Here is a 24,072-nt window from a genome sequence, read left to right as displayed (position 1 = left end):
CGTCCTGTAGCCTGGCTTTCTCAGGGGGCATAATCTGCAGTTTTATTATGAGCATCCATTTTTTAAAAATCTGAATTTCCTAAAAATAGGTAATCATGTGCATTACAAAAGATTTCACATTTAAGAGAAAAGATCAGCACAGATTTGTAATTTAAAAGTCTCTATTTTTCCTCACAACAGTATGACAATTTACTAAAAAAATGTGACTAACTACAACTTTTCAGGAACACATTCATTTTATAAAGTTCAAATAAAAAATCGTTAACTATTTCCACATTATCTCATTTGATTTCCATTTTCTCCCATAGAGTTTTTAAGGCCATTTGCATTTTTATACTAACTGACGAGTTGGCAGCTCAAACTCACCCAGGGCCACTGGAAAAAAGATGTTTCTGTAAGATGATAGTCAAGAAAACCCTATGGAGACGTTCTTCTGTGTAACACATGGGCTGCCAGGAGTCAGAACTGATTCAATGGCAAAGAGTTTGGTTGCAATTTTATCATGCCAAGTGCTACTTTAAAGTGTTTGGAAGACAGCAGAAAACAGGACAGAAATCCTGACTTTGCGGAGTTTAGATTCTAGGAGGTAAACGTGTAGCATTATATCTATCTACTGATCTACAGCATATAAAATGGGTACAGTAGAAGTTGAATAAATATATTGTGAATACCCAGAACGACAGTGATAGCACTAGAGCACGGGGAAAGCACAGTATGGGAGGCAGATTTTATACAGGGATGTCTAGAAAGGTCTCCATGCTTCTTAGACATCGGAAACATCAAGAATCTCGAGTCCAATGAGAAGCCAGTTTGAGAAATGCATTTGAGAAGTGTCAGCGTACAGGAGGAACTTAAAGCTATGAGAGAGGATGAGGCCCCCAAGAAAGTGCTAAGAGGGAAGAGAAGAACCAAACAAGGAGTCCTTGGGTCGGAGAACTGCTAGACGAGAAAATACGGTGTAAGTTACAGACAAGCAGCAGACGGTGAGGGGACAGGAGAATCAAGAGCTGTAAGTAACATCCTGAAAGGAAGCATAAACGTTTTAGGGAAGGAATAATCAATTCTGTCACATTCTGTTGGCAGTTGGTGAAGAGGTATACTGATTGATTTTAGGTTTAGTGAAGCAGATGTGGTAGACGGTATAAAATGGCCACACATTTCAAGAGGCTGCCCTCCCTTTGAATCTGTTTGGACTTGGCCATGGGAATGAGTCTGGCCAAACATAACAAGCATATGCTTGAAAAGTGCTTGTGCCTTGGGGTTTGCCCTCATTTGGTACTAAGAACTTTGTCACCATCCTATCAATGAGCATCATAGACATGAAATATGATGCAGATGACATACACACAGCCATTGTCCTTACTGCTAGTGAACCAGACACCAGACACAGCCTAGTCACGCTGGCCTATGCCAGAACTGACATTTGAGCCACTGGAATTATGAGGAAATGAATCAGTTGTGATTTTAAGCCATTAAATTTTGGGGGGTAGTTATCAGCAAGAGAAAACTAATAAAATGTAAGATGTTGGGCACAAACAAAAAGTATTTTTCAATAGAATGCAAAGGACAGATATCTGATGAAACCTGAAGTGAGAGGAACGGAACAATGGAACTGGCCTCTCTGGCTGATAGCTGCTGAGCTTCATAGGCTCTCCTTTCTAACAAGACCATTTTCTCGACCAGGAAGCTACCTGGTTTAACACTACCAGCTAGTTGGTTCCCCTTCTCTGGATGCAGTACACTGTAACAAGACCCTTCTACAAGAACACTTTTGTTGGTGTGTCCAGTCAAGCCCAAACCAAGGAAACCTCTTCACAGGATGGTCTAAAGATGGAGAGGAAGCTATACTCTGCTGCTTCATTGCTAACAGTTTTACCTGTAAAATTACTTTCATATTTATACCATCTGTTATGAGCACCTGGTGCCCAATTCCTTACAGAGTACCTCACTGCCATCAGATAAACCCCGACCTGCTCATTACCTCTCATCTCCCACGTAGCTCATTAATTACTATAAAATCAAAGTTAATTCTCTACCTGAGTAAGAACTATAATCACTTATAAGTGCACTTGTAAAAATTTCCAAACAAAAATGGATAAACTTGAGTATATACATAAAATGAAATCCTAAAGCATGACAAAAAGAACCTTTGGAACACCTCACAACATGGATGAACGTGAAAGATATTACACAGAGTAGAATGAGTCAGACACAAAAGGATAAATGTTATGAGACCACTGTTGTAAAAAGTCAAGGATAGGTTTTCATACTAAAGGAAACATTCTTTGTTGGTTACTAGGGTGGGAGTGGGAGAAAGAAAGGGAAGTTAAGGACTAGAGGTAGACAAGTAATTAATTTAGATGAAAGGGAAGGCAATACAGAATAAGATGGAGATTAGAAGAAAAAAAAAGGTTTGCAAAAATGCTAGGTAACAGAGGCAAATACTAGTATAGACAGAACCTTGCAGCACTGATGATCCAGAGTAGATGCTTAGAAAGACATGAAAGCTGAATGGGCGGGAGAGAGCGGGGAAGTCAATCCATGAATACACATAGGTTTGATAGAAGATATTTGTACACGCACATGTGTTTTTGCTGCAAATATATTTATGAATGTGGCAGAATAGAATTATAAAAATTTCCTAGATGGAACCAAATACCTGAGGGAACGAGTCACTGGGCCTGGGGCATCAGCACCACAGACTCAGGGGACACCCAAGTCCACTGACATAACACAGTTCACAGAGAGTGTTCTACACCCCACGGTGATGAGCGGAAACTGGGGTTGTGAAAGCTCATGAGCAGCCATCTGAGGCAAATCTATAGGTCTCTCCCAATCCAGAGGAAAGAAGGGTGACAAAAATCAAAAGATAGATGGCAACAACTGGTCCAGTGGACTAACGGGCCAGGCAAAACATCTCTCCCCACAAAGTGAGGCCAGAAGTAAATGGTACCCAGCTGTCACTATCAACTGTTCTGAAAAAGATCACATTAGAACGTCCTGGGAAGAGTGGGAGAAAAAGATGGAAAACAACTCAAAATCTGAAAGAGAGTAGGTTAAGGTTATCAGACAGACAAAGGAACGAGGCTATGCCCCTTAGTCATCTTCAAGTCTGGAAATGAACCCACCCTGTGGTGTACTCGTCAACTATTTAAGATGAAAAGGGCAACATTACCCAATAATACAGTTCAGAGGGTAATAGAAGGGGAAATGGAAACCGGAAGCACAGGGAGGAAGGGGGTAAGCAATTGTGCACTGAGGGATTGTAATGGATGTGCTTAATCAGAATGTGCTAAGAATGGTGAGTGCAAAACTCTGCATCTGCTCTGTAAACTATCACGCAATTCACAATATAAAGTTAAAAAATACAAGTAACTGTTAATAACATCAAGGATATACAAATAACTTACTTGCCAATGCGCAGCTTTCCAACTTCGCCTCTCCCGGGGGCTTTTGTCCATTGCTGAGACAAGTATTTAGGAACCTAGGGCAAAGTAGAAGTCTCATAAGACTACGTTTTCGATGCCAACAAACCTTTCAAAACACAAAGGACACACAGCTTTTCTTTTACATTTCCACTTTTAGTAATCAATCAATAATATCAATCCCCTTTCATACTTTCTACTTACCCAGGATACAAAGATGCGCAAGGAATTATTTTAACTTTCAAAGAGCTTAAAGTCAATCTAGTTGATGAAATAAAACTAACTATCAATTAATCTAACAACAATGAAGTGCTAACTTATGTTCCTAAATAATTCCAATAAAAGTTCAAAGAAAAAGGCTATGCATGGAGGGGACAGCATTTTGTTCTTACTGGAATAGACACCTACTCTGAATATGGATTTGCCTTCCCTGCCTTGCTGTTTGCTGCCTGGGTATATATAGCCCAGCTCTCTCTATAGAAGCGGACTGGCACCTGGCAGTTCTCAAAACTTGAAGGACTGCTAGTGTCTCACTGCTTTGTAATTTAACTGTTGATTTCTTGTATTATCTATCTGTATATTATTTAACGGTTTATTTCTTGAATTATATATCTATCTTTATAAATATATTTATATATATAATTACTAGCAATCTGGTTTGTCTCTCTAGAGAACCCTATCCAATACAAAAGGTTTCTCAGAAAAAGGTGATGCTCTTGATTAATGGGATGACATTATTCAGACACAGCACTGAGTTTAAGATGATTTCAGAAGTTCTAATAAAACTTCTGAAAAAATTTCATACATAAGTAAAAAATCACAACTCTAACAGACTATAGAAGACTATACTTTTCTGACATTATTTTAAGCACTTGGTTCAGATTAAAATACTTAATCCTCACATGTCTACAAGAACCCAAACCCAACGGCATCCAGTTGCTCCTGATTTAGAGTGACCCTATAGGGCAGCGTAGAATTGTTCCTTAGGTTTTGTGAGCATAAATCTTCACAGGAAGATTTGACAGCCTCAACATCCCCCCAGGACCCCTTCTATCTATGAGGGACGCAGTTAATCACTCTTGCTTTACAGATGATGAAGCTGAGGCAGCTCTTTACCCAAGATTTTGGTTAGTAAATGAGATCTGAACATAGGTAGTTTGGTTCCAGGATATGTGCTCTCAACCACCATACCATATTGTATCTGCAATTTAATACATACTCGTTGAAGAGTTTTAATTCTCAAAGAGATTATACAGAATCCCTACTATGTGCACTCCCTCTGAATTGAAGGAAGGTTTATTAACCACTTGTGATATGCAGATGGCACAACCCTCCTTGCTGAAAGCTAAGCACACTTGAAACACTGGTGAAAATCAAGAGCTGCAGCCTTCGTCCTCACAACCAGACCAACGGACCACATCATGATACACACAGAAAAGAACAGCACTGCTCATTTCACTCAGATCCACAAGGAACACTCATGGAAGCAGCACTTGAGAACTCAAATGATGCACTGCAATGGGCAAACCTGCTACCCAAGCCCTACTTAATTCTAGTGTTAAAGAGCGACGGTGTCACCTAAAGGACTGCGGTGCGCCAGACCAAAACCAAGCATTGTCAATCGCCTCATGTGCATCTGAAAGCCAGACAATAATAAGGAAGACTGGAGAAGAACTAATGCATTTGAATTATGGTATTGGCGAAGAATACTGAAAGTGCCATGGACTGACAAACAGATAAGGTATGTTTGAGGCAATTGTTGAAGCACTGTGTTCAGTTCATCAAGGGTCTTCTTCTTTTCAATGGCTCTCCACTTTACCAAACATGATGTTCTTTTCCAGGAACTAGTCTCTCCTGATAACATGCCCAAACTAGATGAGACAAAGTCTTGCCATGCTTGCTTCTCAGGAGCATCCTGGCTGTACTTCTTCCAAGACAGATGTGTTTGCTCTGGCAGTTCATGGTACTTGCAATATTCTTTACCAGCACCTTAATTCAACTGCATCAATTCTTCCCCAGTCTTCCTTATTTATTCATTGTCTAATTTTCACAGGCTTAAGACACTACTGGACATACTATGGCTTGGGTCTACTCAACTGAACTCACTGCCATTGAGTCAATGCCAATTCAGAGCAACCCTATAGGACAGGCTAAACTGCCCCTGTGGATTTCTGAGACTCTTACTCTTTATAGGAATAGAAAGCCCAGTCTTTCTCCCGAGAGGCTGCTGGTTGATCTCCAACTGACATCGAAGATCACAGCCCAACGCATAACCACTACGTACCAGGGCTCGTGTGACTTGGGTCAGGCACACCTTATTCCTCAAAGGGCCATCATTGCTTTGCAACACTTTAAAGAGGTCTTGTGTAGATTTACCCAACGCAGTATGTCATTTGATTTTTTGACTGCTGCGTCTATAAGTGCTGATAGTGGATCCAAGCAAGATAAAATCCTTGACAACTTCAACCATCTCTATTCATCATGATGCTATTTGTCGGCCTAGTTGTAGATATTTTGTTTATCCTTACATTGAGCTGCAGTTCATACAGAAGGTTACAATTCTTGATCTCCATCAGCAAGTGTTTCAAGTCCTCCTCTTCTGCAGCAGCAGCATTCAATCTTATAGCTTTAAATAGCATGTGTATACTGTCAGTTCCTGAATTTTTAATTCAAATCCAGTCGGTCTCCAATACTCCCAACTGGCTACTCAAACTTACTATTTGACTATTCGGTAGGCATTTCAAATTTAAAATAGCATCCCCGGGTACTTTCTAAACCACTTGTTCTGCTTGATTTTTCTTTAGACACATATCACCCGATGTAACATGTGGCTTTAACATTTCGTGGGTAAATGGAATTCTTGGAATTTTCCCAGACACTTTTTGATGCTTATTCATATGTGTTTATTGTCTAAACCTTTTCATTATTTGACTATTTGCATGCAGGAAGATGGTTCATCAATGTTTTACTCTCAGATAGTAAGCATCTAGAACAGCCTGCAACAAAAAGCTGGGTTATTATTTTAATACTGGACATGATTGAAGAAATGTTATCTACTATTGATGTAATGGACAAAACCAAACAAGCATTCCTGTTGAGCTGCTTCCGATTCCCAGTAACCACAGAAGTCAGATCAGGGCTGCCCACAGGCTTCCAGACTCCCGTCTTTCTGCAGCAGTATGAACTGCTAACCTCAAGAGTCACCGTGCCTGCGTTCAACACTGCCCGGTCAGGATTCCAGTGGTACTGGGGTATGTCTTGCATGTAGAATTTAATTGTAATATACCTGTGAGGTTATTAATTGATTACTTAATATGACCTCTAGCCATAGTTCTCCATTTTGTGATGTATTGTATACCTTTGCCTCCAATATGGAGCGAGTTCTCTGTTATGCTAATGAGAGAGACTTTAAGTGGGATCTATCTTGAGTCCTTCTTGGGAAGGGACCCGGGTGTCAAAGTTGTTAAACACGAGCTGATAACTACAAGATCAGCAGCTCAAAACTACCAGTCTCTCTAAGGGAGAATGCAGGTGCTTTCTACTGCCATCAAGAGCTACAGTCCTGGAAACCCAGAGGGGCAGTTCTACCCTGTCCCATAGGATCATTATGTGTCCACGTCAACTTGATGGCAGTGCGTTTTGGGGTTTGGTGTTCTTTCTGGAAGGTGTGACACAAACACCCTTAGTTCTCGAGGGTGTGGTTTGCAGATTAGCCATCATCTTTGGTATCGGTGTTGAAACAAGAATTTCCAGTTTTAGATTGTTTAGAGTGGGATCACAGCACTGGCTGAGACGAGGCCTGGCCCACATAACATGTACAGAAGTGTCCTCTATCTAAACTTTTGACATGAGAAAGCAAAAATCACAACCCATCAAAATCTCAGACAGGCAAGAGGCCATCTGTGTGGTTCCCCTTCCTTTCCTGACTGAGCAAGCACAGAAGACTAGTCTTGAGTTACAGGGTGACAAATAGCACTCAAGCACCAATTGGCATGTAAACAAAGACCATTGGCTCAGACTCTTTGGGGTGTGATTCTGGCAGGCTGCTTTGCTTGGCTAACCAGACAAGACTTGCTTCCACTTTTAGATCTTTCACATCTCTGTGGCTGCACTGACTACGGTCTTTTGTTCTGGATTCAGCATCTCACTTGTTTCTGCCTGACCTCTATGTCTTGGAACTTGAGCCAGAGGCATATGGCCTGACCTAATTCGCCAGCTTTCACAGCCTTGTGAGTCAACAGCTCTTATAGTGTGGATGAGGAGAATCCTTCCGAGGAACATCTGGGGCGTGCGAACCTCCACGCCCATGTGAGAACTTCCTTCGCAGTTAATAAATTCTGTGAACATTGCAGGGACTGGAAGCCCCGAGACGTGAAGGAGAAACTGAGGGAGGAGTGGTAGTTGCGATCAGAGATGATGGAGTGCTACAGCGTTTTGAAAAAGAGGCACATTCAGGACAACTTTAGTTCCCACCAGCACCAGGAATGGAGGAAAGCTTATTAGCAATCTTCAATATGCAAATGAAACAACGTGGTTTGCTGAAAGTGAGGGCTGGAAGCACTTGCTGGTGAAGATCTCGGACTGCAGCCTGGAATTATACCTCAGTATAAAGAAAACCAAAACTCTCGCAACTGGACCAACAGTTTATCATCAGTTATGATAAACGGAGAAAAGGTTGAAGTTGTCAAGGATCTCTTATTATTTGGACGCACAATCAACACTCAAGGAATCAGCAGTCAAGAGAGCAAACAACCCACTGCACGAGGTAAATCGCTTCAAAGTGTGGAAAGGCAAAGATGTTCCTTTGCAAGCTAAGGTGCACCTAACTCAAACCGTAATATTTCCAACAGCCTCAACTGCATGTGAAAGCGGGCCACTGCATAAGGAAAACAGAAGAACAGATGCACTTGAACTGTGGTGCTGGCAGAGTATTCAAAGTACCACGGACTGCTAAAACAATAAGCAGATGCGTCTTGGAAGACATGTGGCTAGGATGCTCCTTGAATGCAAGAATGGTGAGTCTCACATACTGGACACGTGATCAGGAGACACAGGTCCCTAGAAAAGACATCCCTAGGTAAAGCAGAAGGGCAATGGACAGAGGAAGGCCCTTGACAAGATGGGCTGACACAGAGGAGGCAATACTGGATGTGGTAGTTATATAATTTCATGTCAACTTGTTACTGAGTGAAGGGGTGGAGTCTAGCCTATCAATCAGGTCACAGCCTACTCATGCTTCCCTGTGGGTGTGGCCTTCTCACGGGGACTCTGGGAACTTCCTCTCTTTCTCCTGGGAGGTGGGACACACTCTCTCTCTGCTGTACTTCCCTGTTGACAGGCCACATGGAGCCATGCTGATGGCAGCCAGAACCCTGGAGATGGTTCTATCACCACTGGATCCACAAGACTTTCTACCCACATGCCTGTGATTGTCCTGTATTTGGCCTCATTGCATGTGCTGCCTGAGGCTGAAGTAGAATTCAGGAGCTAATACTGAACATATGGGCGAAGATCAAACTTATGAACTTAATCTAGACTGGGTTGGGGCGTTTGATTGATGCCTAATTGCTTCCTATGTAAACTTCTCTCTTACACATAGATGAATGTCCCTTGTTAGTCTAACACGATGGGCTCAAACATAAGAACAATTGTGAGTATGGTGCAGTACCAAGCAGTATTTCCTTCCATTGTCCATGTGTTAGGTTTCTGGGATGCTTTACCTCATTTCTTGCTTCTCAACACAGAGAATTCACGTGGCAGAAGCACTGTTGTAAATCCAAGTAACTTTCAAAAGGGAAAGGAAAGTTTCAGATATTGGTCTCAGAAAGTATATGCCATCGCTGGAAAGTGTGCAGGGCTGTGTGGAGTACCATGCAAGAGTTCATGACTAAAGATGACCACTTCCGGGGAGTGCAAAGAAAACATGTGAAAGGAGCATGAAACCACAGTGCAGAGCACAGAGTTACTGCTCCTGGTCCCTACTTTTATCCCCTCTCACTACTTGAGTGGGCGTGGTGGAGGGTATTGCCATAAAATAGCTGGTGCCTCCTGGGTATGTGCCCAGGTTGATCTTCACCTGCATCAAGTACCATAGGTCTGCGCATGATCAGTTTTTGGATTCTCCCCATAGTGTCTAACGTGGGCCTGATTTTGTTGCTACCCCTTTATTGTGGCATGGCCAGTTAATTTTTGCTCAGCATAGGCATTTCGTGGAGACAACCTCTCTACCCCTAATCTTTCTACCTGTCACACAGGGTTACTATGACCAGGAGCCCACTCAACAGTGCCTAACAACAATAACCTTTGCTCAATGGGACCAGCCTTGTACTGACTTCTTACAACAACCTAATAGGGAAGCAAATGTATTTTTACAACCTAATAGGGATGCAAAAGGAGTTGTAATTGTGGAATGGGATTTTTTGTTTTTAAAAATTTCTTTCTCAGGAAGTAGTGTTAACAAACCCAGGGACAAGGGAAAAACAAGTGATCCAAATCAGTGGTGAGGAGGGTGTAGGAAGCCTGATAGGGTGTGATCAAGGGTAATATAACTGCGAGGAATTACTGTAACCCAAATGAAGGCTGAGCATGATAGTGGGACAAGAGGAAAGTAAAAGGAAATAGAGGAAAGAGCTAGGAGGCAAAAGGCATTTACAGAGGTCTAAATAAAAGCATGTACATATGTAAATATATTTATATATGAGGATGGGAAAATAGATTTATGTGCATATATTTATAAGGTTTAGTATTAAGGTAGCAGAAGGACACTGGGCCTCCACTCAAGTACTCCCTCATTGCAAGAATACTTTGTTCTAGTAAACTGGCATTCCATGATGCTCACCTTCCCAACACGATTGCTGAAGACAAAGTGGGTGCATAAGCAAATGTGGTGAAGAAAGCTGATGCTGCCACCTATCAAAAGATATATAGTGTCTGGGGTCTTAAAGGCTTGAAAGTAAACAAGTGGCTATCTAGCTGAGAAGCAACAAAGCCCACATGGAAGAAGCACACCAGCCTGTGTGATTACAAGGTGCTGAAGGGATAAGTTATCAGGCATCAAAAACCAAAAAAAAAAAAAAAAATCACACCATTCTGTGCTTACCTACCCAATACAATCACTGAAGACCATAGCAAATGTGGTGAAGAAAGCTGATGGAGACCGGCTATCAAAAGATATAATGTCTGGGGTCTTAAAGGCTTTAAGGTAAACAAGTGGCCATCTAGCTCAGAAGCAACAAAGCCCACATGGAAGAAGCACACCAGCCTGTATGATCACAAGATGTCGAAGGGATGAGGTATTAGGCATCAAATAACAAAAAATCCTATCACTGTGAATGAGAGGGGAGTGTGGAGTGGGGACCCCAAGCCCATCTGTAGGTAACTGGACATCCTCTTACAGAAGGGTCATGGGGAGGAGAGAAGCCAGTCAGGGTGCAGTTAGCAACAATGAAACATACAACTTTCCTCTAGTTCCTAAATGCTTCCTCCCTACCCACTATCATGATCCCAATTCTACCTTACAAATCTGGCTAGACCAGAAGATGTACACTGGTACAGATAGGAAATGGAAATGCAGGGAATCCAGGATGGATGGTCCCTTCAGGACCAGTGGTGAGAGTGGTGATACCAGGAGAGTAGAGTAAAGATGGGGAACCAATTATAAGGATCTACATATAACTCCTCCCTGGGAGACGGACAACAGGAAAGTGGGTGAAGGGAGATGTTGGACAGGGTAAGATATAACAAAATAATAATTTATAAATTACCAAGGGGTTTATGAGGGAGGGGGGAGCAGGGAGGAAGGAGGAAAAAATGAGGAGCTGATGCCAGGAGCTTACGTGGAGAGCAAATATTTTGAGAATGATGAATGTAACAAATATACAAATGTGCTTTATACAATTGATGTATGTATGGATTGTGATAAGAGTTGTAGGCGCCCCAATAAAATGATTATAAAAAAAAGAAAAAAAATTCTCGTGGCAACATACATACAAATATGCTTGATACATTTGATGTATGCATGGATTGTTATAAGAGCTATAATAGCCCCCAATAAAATGATCTTTTAATTAAAATTTTTAATTTCAAAAATTTTAATTAAAAAAATTTTAATTACTTTTTCAGAGGGAAACTTAGTTTCAGACATCTGTCTCCAGGTATCTAAAAGAGGACACCTCGAAAGGTGGAAAGAGGGGCAATACCAGTAATGGTATGGGGCCTTTCCCCCACCTGGCTGCTCCTTACCATTCACTGCTTGCTCCTTGAAATGCTGTTAAAACAACGAGAAGAATATTTGGGAGTCTTGAGACTCTTAGAAGAGGTTAAACTTCTTCAATATGTTAACCAGGTCAAAGAATCTGCAGCCACACAAGCTGTCAACTATAATTTAGGGCATTGAGTAACAAGAAATTAGTTCTAAGTGAAGTGAGTATATATTAAACACTAAAACAAATTTAAGAATCAAATTCAGTATATTAGTTGTTTTGAATACAAGTGATGGTCAACTTAAGAATAACATTATCTAGAAGTTAACTGATAAGCAATTGTCTGGAACTCATACCATACTGCCATCATTACTAGTAAAAAAAACAACAGTAGGATCCCAAATAAACAGTAGGATCTCAGTTTAATTCAAAAGGTTTTCAAAATACTACACCTTTACAATGGAAAAAAAATTAAAGGAATATAGTGGGCAGGAAAGCATATAATTTTTACACCAAAAACTATGGAACTGGTTTTCTGAGATTCCCAGCCCCTTTACGTGAAGGCTGAAAAGCGCAACAGGGAATTAAAAACAAGGCATGTATGTCAGTCTGGGCAGACCCGAGAAACAAGCTCATAAATACGCGTATGTGTATAAGAAAAAACTTTATATACACGAGCAGTTAAATATTGAGAAAACGTCCCGGCCAAGTCTAGATCAAGTCCTTAAGTCCAATATTAACCCATATGTCCGATACCAATCTATAAAGTACTCTTCAGACTCAGGAAACACATGCAATGACGCCGAAAGCAGGAAGATCACAGACCAGTGGGTGCAGAGTTTTACGGACCCAGAGGTCCATAAAATGGCAGGTGTCTCTAGGTGGCTCCTCCAGTTCTCAAGGCTGCATCAGGGTAGGTCCATGTGGCTTCTCAGGGATATCTCACAGGAAGTCAACAGAGAGAGAGAAATGTCTCCCACCTCCAAGGAGGAAAATACAGGAGTTCTCGGTGTTCTTGGTTATATCTTGACTGACAGGCCAGACTCTACTCCTTCAGTCGTAATCCTCTCACACTGACACCAGGTTATGTAACTACCACAGCATGAATGATTTCAAGGCCCTAAAACACTTGTCAACATGGCCTTGTGAGGTATCTGCACTGTTTGCACTGTCTTCTCACTAAGGGATAGGATATATTAGGGACATTTTTCTCAGATTTCCCAAGATCACAGAGAAAGCCAGAAAAGGATTCACAGCAAGTATTAGTTCCTGACAGGGAAATCTCCCTTAACCCGTAAATTAGATCAAGTTCCCTACCGGGAGGGAAGGTGGGATAGAAAGGGGGAACCGATCACAAGGATCTAGGTATAACCTCCTCCCTGGGGGGTGGACAGCAGAAAAGTGGGTGAAGGGAGACGCCGGGCAGTGTAAGATAAGATAAAATAATAACTTATAAATTATCAAGGGTTCATGAGAGAGGGAGAGAGGGGAGGGAAGGGGAGGGGAAAAAGGAAAATGAGGAGCTGATTCCAGGAACCCAAGCAGAAAGTGAGTTTTGAGAATGATGAGGGCAACGAATGTATAAGTGTGCTTTACACAACTGATGTATATGTGGATTGTGATAAGAGTTGTATGAGCCCCAATAAAATGATTTTTTAATTAGATCAAGTTCCTTTGTTATTCACTCTCACAGAAACCATATTCCTTATTTTGACACCTTTATCTGTTTTCAACCGGGTGTGTCGGCACTCGGGGCCAGAGAGAAGTCCTAGTGGCCTAGTGGGCTACAAGTTGGGTTGCTAACCCAAAGGTGAGCAGTTCCAAACCACTAGCCAGTCTGAGGGAAAAAGATGAGGCTTTCTGCTCCCTTAAATATTTACAGTCTCAGAAACCCACAGGGGCAGATGGTAAGGTAATGTGTGCAGACATTACACCAAATGTCGTTTCCAACTTTGCTTCATCAAACACTTCGTTTCCCATCTACTAATCTTCTAAGTCCTGTTTCTGACAGACTGCAAGCTAATTAAGGGTAGCAGACACTGTGATGTGACACCCATGTTCCCCCTTCAGGACGGAAGGCTTGTTGCTGGGAGTGCAGCCGGCTGACATCCCTAACATTCCTGGAATTGCCTCCACTGAAAACAGACCCCTTACCCCACTGGGCACACCACAGTGACTGGTGGTTCACCTGCCCCGACTCAGGACAGCTCTGGCGTTCTCCCCATGGAACAATCATTGCTCTTCACAGAGACTGTATCAGCCTGCGCCCAATCCTGTGTAAGTATTTTCTCCTCCACAGGTCCATAGAGATCCACTGCAAGAGCACTCTCTAATAAAGCCCTGTTTGCTAATCTCCAGCTCACAATCAGCTTTTCAAACAACCCCACCGCTGACAAGCAAAGACCTTTACAACCACGCTTTTCTGAAATTCAAGATACGGAGGTGATAAAACCCAAGAGACATGGAAATAAAGTTCTCACTTCATTTCTCAATTACCAGGGATGAAAGGCTGCCAAGAGGAAAAAGGACATTTCCTATTTCGGGCAGAAGCTTTGTAGCCAAACAGATTTAAATCTGAATAACTATTCATGACTAGGTAACATGGATTAAACTGTGTCCCCCTAAAAATATGTGTCACCTCGGCTGGGCCATAATGCTCAGGGTTTGAATTTATGTAATGTGGCTGTTGTATAATGAGATTACTGTCCCCCATGATGTGATCTGATAGATCAGCCCTGAAATGATATAAGGGAGCTGGGGGGTCAACACCCTTCCTTAATCATATCATGTATGGGAAGTTTACCTGGGGTGTGGCTTGAACCATTTGTTATCTTGAAAGTGTTAAAAAGAGAAAGAAGCCAGACAGAGAGAGTCATACTCACTGACTGCTATCGATTCAATTCGGCACGGGACAACCCTGTATGAGCATAGAACACTGCCTATGGTTTCTGAGACTGTAACTCTTTATGGAAGTAGAAAGCCTTGTCTTCTGCAGAACAGCTGGTGGTTTCAAACTGCTGGCCTTGCAGTTAGCCACCCAGCGCATAGTCACTGTGCCACCAGGGTCCCAGACACCAAGAAAAAAGAAGCAAGAGTGTAGCACACATCCTTTGGACTCAGGGCCCATAATGGACTCAGGGTCCACAATGCTGGGAACCTCTTAGACTCAGGGGAAGGCCAAGATACTTATAGATATCTAAGGGATACCAGACCAAAGATGCTGAGGACATAAGGACCTAACCCGGAAGCAATAGAGAAAGCTCCCCCGCACCCCCCCCACACACACACTCCCATAAAAGCTAGCACCCTGAACTCAAAAGTACAGCCTCCTACGCTTTGAGAAGAAATTTGTTTATTAAAGCCACCCACTTTCCGCATTTCTATTATAGCAGCACTAGACAACTAAGAGAGTGGGCAAGATAATTAACCTCTCTAACTCTCGATTTTATCATCTGGAAAATATAGTACCTAGTATCTGCTTCAAGAAGCCCACATATCTTAGTGGGTTATGTATCGGGCCACTAATCACAAGGTCAGCAGTCTGAACCACCAGCTTCTTCATGGGGAAAAGATGAGGTTCTCTACACCCATCAAGACTTACAGTCTCATTCCTCTGGTTCTTTAAGGCTTCCTCACCCCCCACTATCATGTCCCCAGTTCTACCTTTCAGTTTTGGCTAGACCAGAGCATGTACACTGGCACAGATAAGAGCTCATGACAGCATTCAGGTCAGATAAACCCGTCAGGTACAGAAATGAGAGTAACAATACCAGGAGGATAGGAGGAAGGTGGGGGAGGAAGGGAGAACCAATCGAAATGATGGATGCATAATCCCCCTGGGGGGGGTGAACAACAGAAACATGGGTGAAGGGAGAGAGCGGTCAGTGTAAGATATGAAAGCAATAATAATTTATAATTTAACAAGTGGTCACAAGGTTGGGAGAGGGAGGGAGGGAATAAAAGAGGAGCTGATACCAAGGGCAGAATTAGAAAGTAAATGTTTAGAAAATGATGATGGCAGCATATGTACAAATATGCTTGATATAATTGATGTATGGAATGTTTTAAGAGCCCTCAATTTAAAAAAAAAAAAAAAAGGTTTACAGTCCCAGAAACCCAAAGGTATAGTACTACTCTGTCCTACATGGTCGCTATGATTTGGAATCGACTTGATGACAGTGGCTTTTTGTAAGATACTTGGTGCGTAAGAAATGCAATGACTTGGTGGCGTAGTGATACGAGTCAGGTTGCTAATTGCAAGGTCAGCTTGTGGTTTCGACCTCCTCGGGAGCACCTCCGACTGCTCCTCGGGAAAAACGCTGGCTTTTGTACTCCTGTATAAAGAGTTAGTCTCAGAAACTCACCAGGGCAGTTCTACCCTGCCAGTCAGCAATGCCAGTGCTGTTTGGATTTTTTGGTTTGGGGTGTCACCCACTCTAGCTTCAAAGCTCCCTGATGATAGCTTTCTCTTTAACTGTTGTCATCTCTGAAGAAATAGCTGAGCTTGGGAGCACCTGAGTGGTTAGAGAAAAGACATGGCATTCACAGGGGTGACATCTGTACCATGAGGCCTATCCCTCCTGGCCTGACTCTCTCCTCCCATAAAGATTAGTCAAAATGTTCACAAGAAGATAGATTGGCCTAGAAACACTTCATTCCATTGGTGAGTAAGCTGTTCACTGATCTACTGCCATTCTCCATTCCACAAAAAAGAACCCATGAATGGATTCCAACGCAGTGATCTTATAGGGTAGAGCAGAACTGTGCCAGCAGGGCTGCCAAGGCTGGCAATCTTTATGGAAACAGATGGCTAGTGGGTTCAAACTGTGGGTTCAACCTTTTAGTTAGTAGCAAAAAGCTTAATTAACCTGCTGCACCACCTAGTCTCTCTTTTAAAGATGTGGTGTTTCTTAACATTACGAACTTAGGTATATTTCTTTTTTAAAACCTATCTCTAATAATCTTGCCAGCTTTATTTCCTCTTTCCCATCGTGCACCTTACTCTTTAATCAAAAGCTAAAGATGCTAGGAAGTATTTCAAATACCAACAGGGCTCCTTGTAGTGAGCAAGTATCAGCAGAGCGTCTCAACTAAGACAGACAAGAAAGCCCTGAAAAGCAGCCAGAGAAAGCCTCATGGATCACAGCACCTTGTCTAATACAGCACTAGAAGACGAGCCCCTGAAGTTGGAAGGCTGCAAACACAGTGGTCACAATGGATGCTGCAGCCCTCAATGTTTCCTCCGGCCACACCTGGGGCTACCAGGGGCCAGAGGGAACTAAAAGGCAACTTTTATACTTAAAATCAGTACCGAGTTCCATTTACAAATTGTGGTTAGGTGAAAAAGACTGAACAAACACTTTCTAAGCTACATGTTCAATTTTAATATCACACCAAGAAAGCTGAAAATGAAATCAATCACTATCGGTTGATGCAGGGCCATATATAAGGTATAATTCAGAGAAGAAATCCAAGTATGCTCTAGTATGGACATGAAAATCACACCAAATGCTAGCCCAGTGCAAATAGAACAAGTTAAATTATCTGACAGGTGTGTACATCCAATTCCATTGCCTGGGCCTTTAGTAAAGCTGAAATAGAAGTTGTTGAGTGAAGGGGGCTTGGATAGATTTTAGAATAGAAAATAGTATGGACAGATTTTAGAACAAAAATTACTTTTTGCAATTCACTTCCTCAAAAAATAAGGAAGTGGCAAGAAAGAGCAAACATCCAATATATACCTTTCATATCTGGAAAAAAGCATTTGGAAGTTCATTTATTTTTTGACACATAAGATTAGAGGAAAAAAGAAATGATGTAAATATTACGAGTCCTGGTGGCATAGCTGGGCTGCTAACTGCAAGGTAAGCCGTTCGAAAAAACCAGCCACCCCTCGGAAGAAAGATGGGGTTTTCTACTCTCGTACAGAGTTACAATCTTGGAAACTCACAGGGGCAGTTCTCTGTCACATAGGATTGCTATGAATCAGAATCGACTCAATGGCAGTGAATTAGGTTGATACACTAAGAAGCAATGATACTACCGACTGGAAATAATCAAGTGTTATAAGTACTTTTAGAAAACAAGTATAAATCCTTGGCTTGAGATGAGGTTGTTTGTTTGTTTGTTTGTTTGTTTTAAGAGATGAAATAATGGGAAAGAGGGACCAGACTTCAACCCAGTGCTCCAACACGTGAATGCAACATACTGGCATGAAGCAGGGAACCAATAGAGGTCTGAAGGGCCAGCACCAATCCCAACTATGAGGACATCCCCTCTCTGAAGAAGAATTCACTTTGGAGGACAGCACTGAAGCTACAGCTCAAGGAGAGGGATATGCCTGATCAGAGCACAAAGGAGCAAACAAAGGGAGAAGAAGAGAGAGTGGAACACAGGCCCTGGCCCACCAATCCCTGAGGACGATATTCCTGCTCAGGGCAGACAAAGCACAGGGAGGACCATAGGGCCAGCCCCACTACGAGACACAACGTCTCTGACTGACCCATAGCTCTACGGGGGCAACACTGGAGACACAGTGAGGGAATTGCACCCGATTTGACCCCACCACACCAAGGCGAAAACATTAAGGGTATACAACAGAACAGCGAGGGGAACAGAGCAATGAAGTCCCCAGGGAATACCAAAAATAGACTTTGGGGCCCACCAGACTTGACCAGAAAACACTCCTGAAGGTCAACAAACAGACCTTTAACTATATGCAGGCTTTTCTTTTCTTTTGTCATTGGTTTTCTTTTTGTTGTTGTTTTGTTGCTTTGTCTTGTTCTGTCTTGTTTTTTGTGTGCATATTATTATCTCTACAGTACTTATCAACATAAGATATGTGGGATAAACAATCTGGAGGAGAAAACAACAGGATCGAGGGTTCTGTGGGGACACAGGAGAGGGGCAGGCAGGGAAAGAGAATTGGGTGTTTAACAACCCCAGGGACAAGGGAACAACAAGTGATCTAATTATTCGTCAGTGAATTACTGAAACCCAAATGAAGGCCAAACATGATAGTGGAGCAAGAGGAAAGTAAAAGGAAATAGAGGAAGGAACTAGGAGGTAAAGGGCATTTATAGAGATCTAAATACAGGCATGTACACATATAAATATATTTATACATGACGATGGGGAAACAGATGTATGTGCATATAGTTATAGGTTTAGTACTAATGTAGCAGATGGACACTCAAGTACTCCCGCAATGCAAGAATACTTTGTTACATCAAACTGGCATTCCATGATGCTCACCTTCCCGACACGATCGCTGAAGACAAAGTGGGTGCATAAGCAAATGTGGTGAAGAAAGCTGATGGTGCCCAGTTATCAAAAGATACAGGGTCTGGGATCTTTAAGGCTTGAAGGTACACAAGTGGCCATCTAGCTCAGAAGCAACAAAGCCCACATGGAAGCACACCAGCCTCTGTGATCACGAGGTGTCGAAGGGATAAGCTATCAGGCATCAAAGAACAAAAAAATCTATCATTGTGAATGAGGGGGAGTGTAGATTGGGGACCCAAAGCCCATCTGTAGGCAACTGGACATCCCCTTACAGAAGGGTAGTGGGGAGGAGATGAGCCAGTCAGGGTACAGTGTAGCAACGATGAAACATACCAGAGAATCCAGAACAGATAGGCCCCTCAGGATAAATAATGAGAGTAGTAATACCATGAGGGTAGGGGGAAGGTGAGGGGAGAAGGTAGGGGAAAGAAGGAACTGATCGCAATGATGGACATACAACATACCCACACATCCCCAGGGGGCCAAAAACCAGAAATGTGGGTGAAGGGAGACAGCGAACAGTATAAAATATGAAAATAAAAATAACTTATAAATTAGCAAGGGTTCACGAGGTTAAATGAGGGAGGGGAAAAAACGGAGCTGATACCAAGGGCTCAAGTGGAAAGAAAATGTTTTGGAAATGACAACATATGTACAAATGTGATTGATACAGTTGATGTATGGATAGTTAGAAGAACTGTATGAACCCCCAATAAAATTACTTATTAAAATTAGGAGAGAACATAAAAGAAATATATAGTCACGGCAGCAAAAGAGTTGGTCAGTATTCAATAATTTCATGAGGTAGCATATGACCAAGAACCACCGGTATAGTGAAGGGAGAAGTCCAAACTGCACTGAAGGCATTATCAAAAAAGCAAGGTTCCAGGAACTGCCAAAATAAAAACAGAAATGTTTCAATAAGCTAAAGAAGCACTAGAAGCATTTATCCACCCAGGTCAAGAAATCTGGAAGACAGCCACTTGGCTAACCTTCGGAAAGAGATTCATATCTGTGATCACTTCAAAGAAAGGTAACTCAACACAATGCAAAAATGATTGAACAATATAATTAAGATCAATCCAAGTAAAATTTTGCTAAAGATCATTCAACAACAGTTGCAATAGCACACTGGCAGCAAGTTGTCAGAAATGCAACCTGGATTCAGAGGACATGGGACCAGGAATAACACTGTTGATGCCAGGTGGATCTTGGTTGAAAGCAAGGAGTACCAGAAAGATGTTCACTTGCATTTTATTGATTATGCATAGGCAATTGACAGTGTGGTTCATACACAGTATGGATAGCATTGAGAAGAATGGGAATTCTAGAACACTTAATTGTGCTGATGCAGAATCTGTTCAAGAATCAAGAGGCAGTTATGAGAATAGAACAAGGGGAAAATGCCGGGTTTACAATCAGGAAGGTGTGTTGTTCCTTTCACCATACTTATTCAATTTGTATGCTGAGTCAATAATCTGAGAGGCTGTACTAGATGAAAAACTGCAGCACCAGGATTGGAGGAGAGCTTAACGTTCATGGAAGCAGCAGTCAAAAAAATCAAAAGACGCCGTGCACTGGGTAAATGCTGCCCAAGTGTTGAAGCGTAAGGATGGCATTTTGAGGACAAAGGTGCACCTGATTCAAGCCCTGGTATTTTCAATGGTCTCGTATGTGTGTGAAAGTTGGACACTGAATAAGGAAGACCAAAGAAAAATCAATGTATTGGAACTATGGTGTTACTGAAGAATAAGTAAATTATGATGGACTATCAGAACAGATTGTCTGTCTTTGAAATACAACCAGAATGTTCCTTAGAAGCGAGGATGGGTTGGTTTTAGACATACTATCAGGAGAGACCACAACCTGGAAAAAGACAGCACGCTTGGTGAAGTAGAAAGCAGTGAAAAATGAGGAAGACCTTGAATGCCATGGACTGGCACAGTGGCTGCACGCAGGACTCTGACATATCAAAATGTAAGGACGGCTCAAGTCTTGGTAGTGCTCCGTCCTGTTGTACCCAGGCTGGCTATTAGTCGGAACTGACCCAGCAGCACCTAGTAACAAGTCTTCACTCTGTTGCCTGACCAAGAGCCCTCCCTTGACAGCACCCCAAATCATGTGAGCCAACCATCTATATAAACACAAACCAATCGATACATCTGGTTCTGTTTCTCTGGATATGCTGATGACATAGTGACCTAAACCTGCCTGTTTTACTGAAATGATTTCCCTAACTCTTCAGACTTCATCTCATGTATCTATAGCTATGTCAGTGCAGGAACTTTCAAATACTCTTGTTACCATTCCCATCTAAATATTTTCTTTTTAGAGAACATTATGCATAGCTGCCTTACTCAAAACCATCCAAAGATTTCTCATTTTCTACAGGTTGAATTTAAGACAGAATCCACTCAACAGAAGCTGGTTTCAGGCTAAAATATATCCATTTCAAAATAGGGCTATCTGGGTTGATGGCTCCATGTTTTTTTCACACAAACATTCTGTTCCAGGAATGAGAGTCTTCTCTTTGTTTTCTTCCACTCCAAAACCACAATGCTAGATCTATGCACTCATCCAAATCTTGCATGGCAAACAATACTTATGGCACATTTACTGTGCTCCACACACAAAGCCATCATCACCCCGTTCCAGCTCTTTAGCTTAAGAGGCTATCTCCCTAGTCAATCTCTTCTAGTTAGCATGCAGCTGGTCTGAGAGGCCCATTTGACTCATCCTTTTAAATCATATTGAAATGACTGAGATAAGGCAAATGAGTGCCACAGAGAAGCCTATGGCTGAAGAATGAGACCAGACCTCCATTCGGCGAAGTTCCCAATGCGCCAAGCACTAGTGTGGGTCCTGTCCTCATGGACGTGGCTGTGCGTGTGTATGTGCTGGTTTGGGTAGCACGTAGTAATCAACGCCAAACACATGACTACTGAATACTTTAGGCTCTGGCAAGCAGTTTGAAAAATGTAATCATACAAGTTTCACGTGTTAATACATCAACATAATGGGGCTGCTTTAGAGGGATGGGCAGGAAGGGCGTTCTGAGACTTAATTGATGAGGACTCAACTTCATGATGTGATTATACAGGTAACAAGCATTAACAAGCATACAGTTAAAAGCATTAACAAGCCATAGAGGGCTACACTTTATCTGAGGTTCAAAGACTGTCGTGATCACATTTTGAACACCCACTCAAACCGCTCTAAGAAGCAACACCCCCCCCCCCAATATTAACAAGTCAACCCGAATAGCGTGCTAAGCTTGCACACGAAACAGATAAAACACTAGACTGTCTTTATATAAAACACTAAGTGACGGGCAGGTTTGAGAGCCCCCTGTGCTTGACGAGGGCACTCCAGTCCAGGAGCCTCTTCTGCCACGAGTTCGGAACTCTTCTGGGAGCTGCTGAAGGGTCATCCATCTGAGAGAACATGCTAAGGATACGAAAGATCCGGTTCTTTTTTCAGACCGAGAAGGGGCAGCAAGCAGATTCCTCCGTACACTAACATGCCTGCGATGGGTTTCAACAAGATCTGGATATTCTGGGGTTGGGGATAATGCACCGCTCACGGCGGGGAGCGCAACACCGGGCACCGGCACCAGCCAAGTCCTGGGGGAAAGAGACTCTTCGCTGGCTAAAAGGCACTAAGCTCATCTGCCAACAGGCATGATAACGACGAGCCCATTTCTCAAGAGAAAGGAAGCTTCGGAGGGGAGCGGGAAAGAACTTTAGAAGCCGCACGGAACCGGACGGTCCTGCTCGAGGGGAGCGCCGCGGGCACGGTACCTTCACCAGCCACACGCCCGTGTTCTGCTTGGCGCCGGTCAGGTCGAGCTCGCCGCGCTCAGCCATGGCTGTCGCCGCTGCGGGTCTGTGCGGAGCCTGTGCGACCGCGGCGCGGAGCTGAGGGCGAGGCGCGGTGTTCGGAGGAGTCGCAAGCCGGCGCGGCTCACCCACCAGGAAGCCGGAAGTCTCGGGAAACAGGAACACGCCGCCGGGAGCCCGGAAGTGCGCCTGCGCGCCACGCCGGCCGTACGGCGCGCGGCTGCGGACAAACTTCCCCGCTCGGCCTCGCGCAGAGCGTGTGGCTGCCGGAGCTAGGCAGACAGAATGGAACGAGTCAGCCGGCCGCGATATACCCGTCAAAGACGGAAAAACAGAGCGCCGCGATCAGATTGGATCGGTTCTGCCTCACAGTGACCCGAGAGGGCAGAGAACTGCATGCCTCCACTTGCTGCACAGAGCACCTGGCAGGACACCTTCCATTTAAGACGATCAGCATAGCTAAGGAAGACAGACAAACCAAACCCACTGCGACCATAGCAACCTTCATAGGACACAGTAGGGTTTCTGAACGGGGAGGCTTTCTACTCCTGCCTTGGAAACCCACAGGGGCAGTGCACTCTCCTCTGCGGTCGCTATGAGTCAGAATTGCCTCGATGGCAGTGAGAGGGTTTTGAGACTCAAGCTTGACTGAAGCAGACTGGCCCCGCATCTTTGTTCCGCTAAGCGTCGCCTGGTGACCTTCAGATTAGAGTGGAGTGTGTTGCCTACTAAACCACCAGAGATCCTTTTCAAAAACTCACCAAACTCGTTGCCGTCGAGGGGATTTCAGCTCACCCCAGCCCGATGGAACAGAAAACGGCCCCCTCTGGGTTTCTGGGGTGGTAAATCGTTATGGGAGCACAAAGCTTCGTCTTTCTCCTAATTTGGTGTGCAGAAGAGATCCCAATCTCAAACATAATTTAAGGACGACACATCACACACATAAGGGTGGCTATTAGCACGATGTGATGATGGTGTCCAAGTATTCACAGTCAGGACACAGTTAAGTGAAGCATGGAACAAAGGAAACTCAAAAATTCATGATTGGTGGCAGATCAATACATCAGTTGCAGGTGCAACTACAGAAGTGCAAACAGGACCGCGATTGAGACACTTACATTGTTTCAGATAAAGGCACTTAAATGATTGGTCAAGCAACAACTGATAGGGCGTGATTCGGGACTATGCAACCTCCTGTATTTCCTCTAGAGCAGTGATCTCCATCAGTGACAGACTCAGGCAAACTCCTAAAAGAGACTGCCCCTGTCTCTCTGCCTGGAGAAGGGTAGAGATAATCCACTTTTCAATGCACTATGACGGAGG

The 24,072-nt window shown here is 43.2% G+C and overlaps 1 protein-coding gene across 1 annotated transcript in view; it reads right to left on the bottom strand.

Annotated features, from left to right (window-relative positions):
• GTF2F2 (general transcription factor IIF subunit 2) overlaps positions 1-22,897 on the bottom strand; it is a 195,387-nt gene extending 172,490 nt beyond the window's left edge. Inside the window, exons 1-2 of the mRNA XM_075563048.1 lie at positions 22,711-22,897; positions 3,411-3,484 (exon numbers count right to left, since the gene is read on the bottom strand). Coding sequence (XP_075419163.1) covers positions 3,411-3,484; positions 22,711-22,776 — 140 coding nt within the window. The 5' untranslated portion in view covers positions 22,777-22,897. The remainder of the gene's footprint in view (positions 1-3,410; positions 3,485-22,710) is intronic.
• Positions 22,898-24,072: the final 1,175 nt, after the last annotated feature.

Source organism: Tenrec ecaudatus, chromosome 11, assembly GCF_050624435.1.
Source record: "Tenrec ecaudatus isolate mTenEca1 chromosome 11, mTenEca1.hap1, whole genome shotgun sequence".
Lineage (NCBI taxonomy): Eukaryota > Metazoa > Chordata > Mammalia > Afrosoricida > Tenrecidae > Tenrec > Tenrec ecaudatus.
This window is presented reverse-complemented; position numbering and strand designations above follow the sequence as displayed.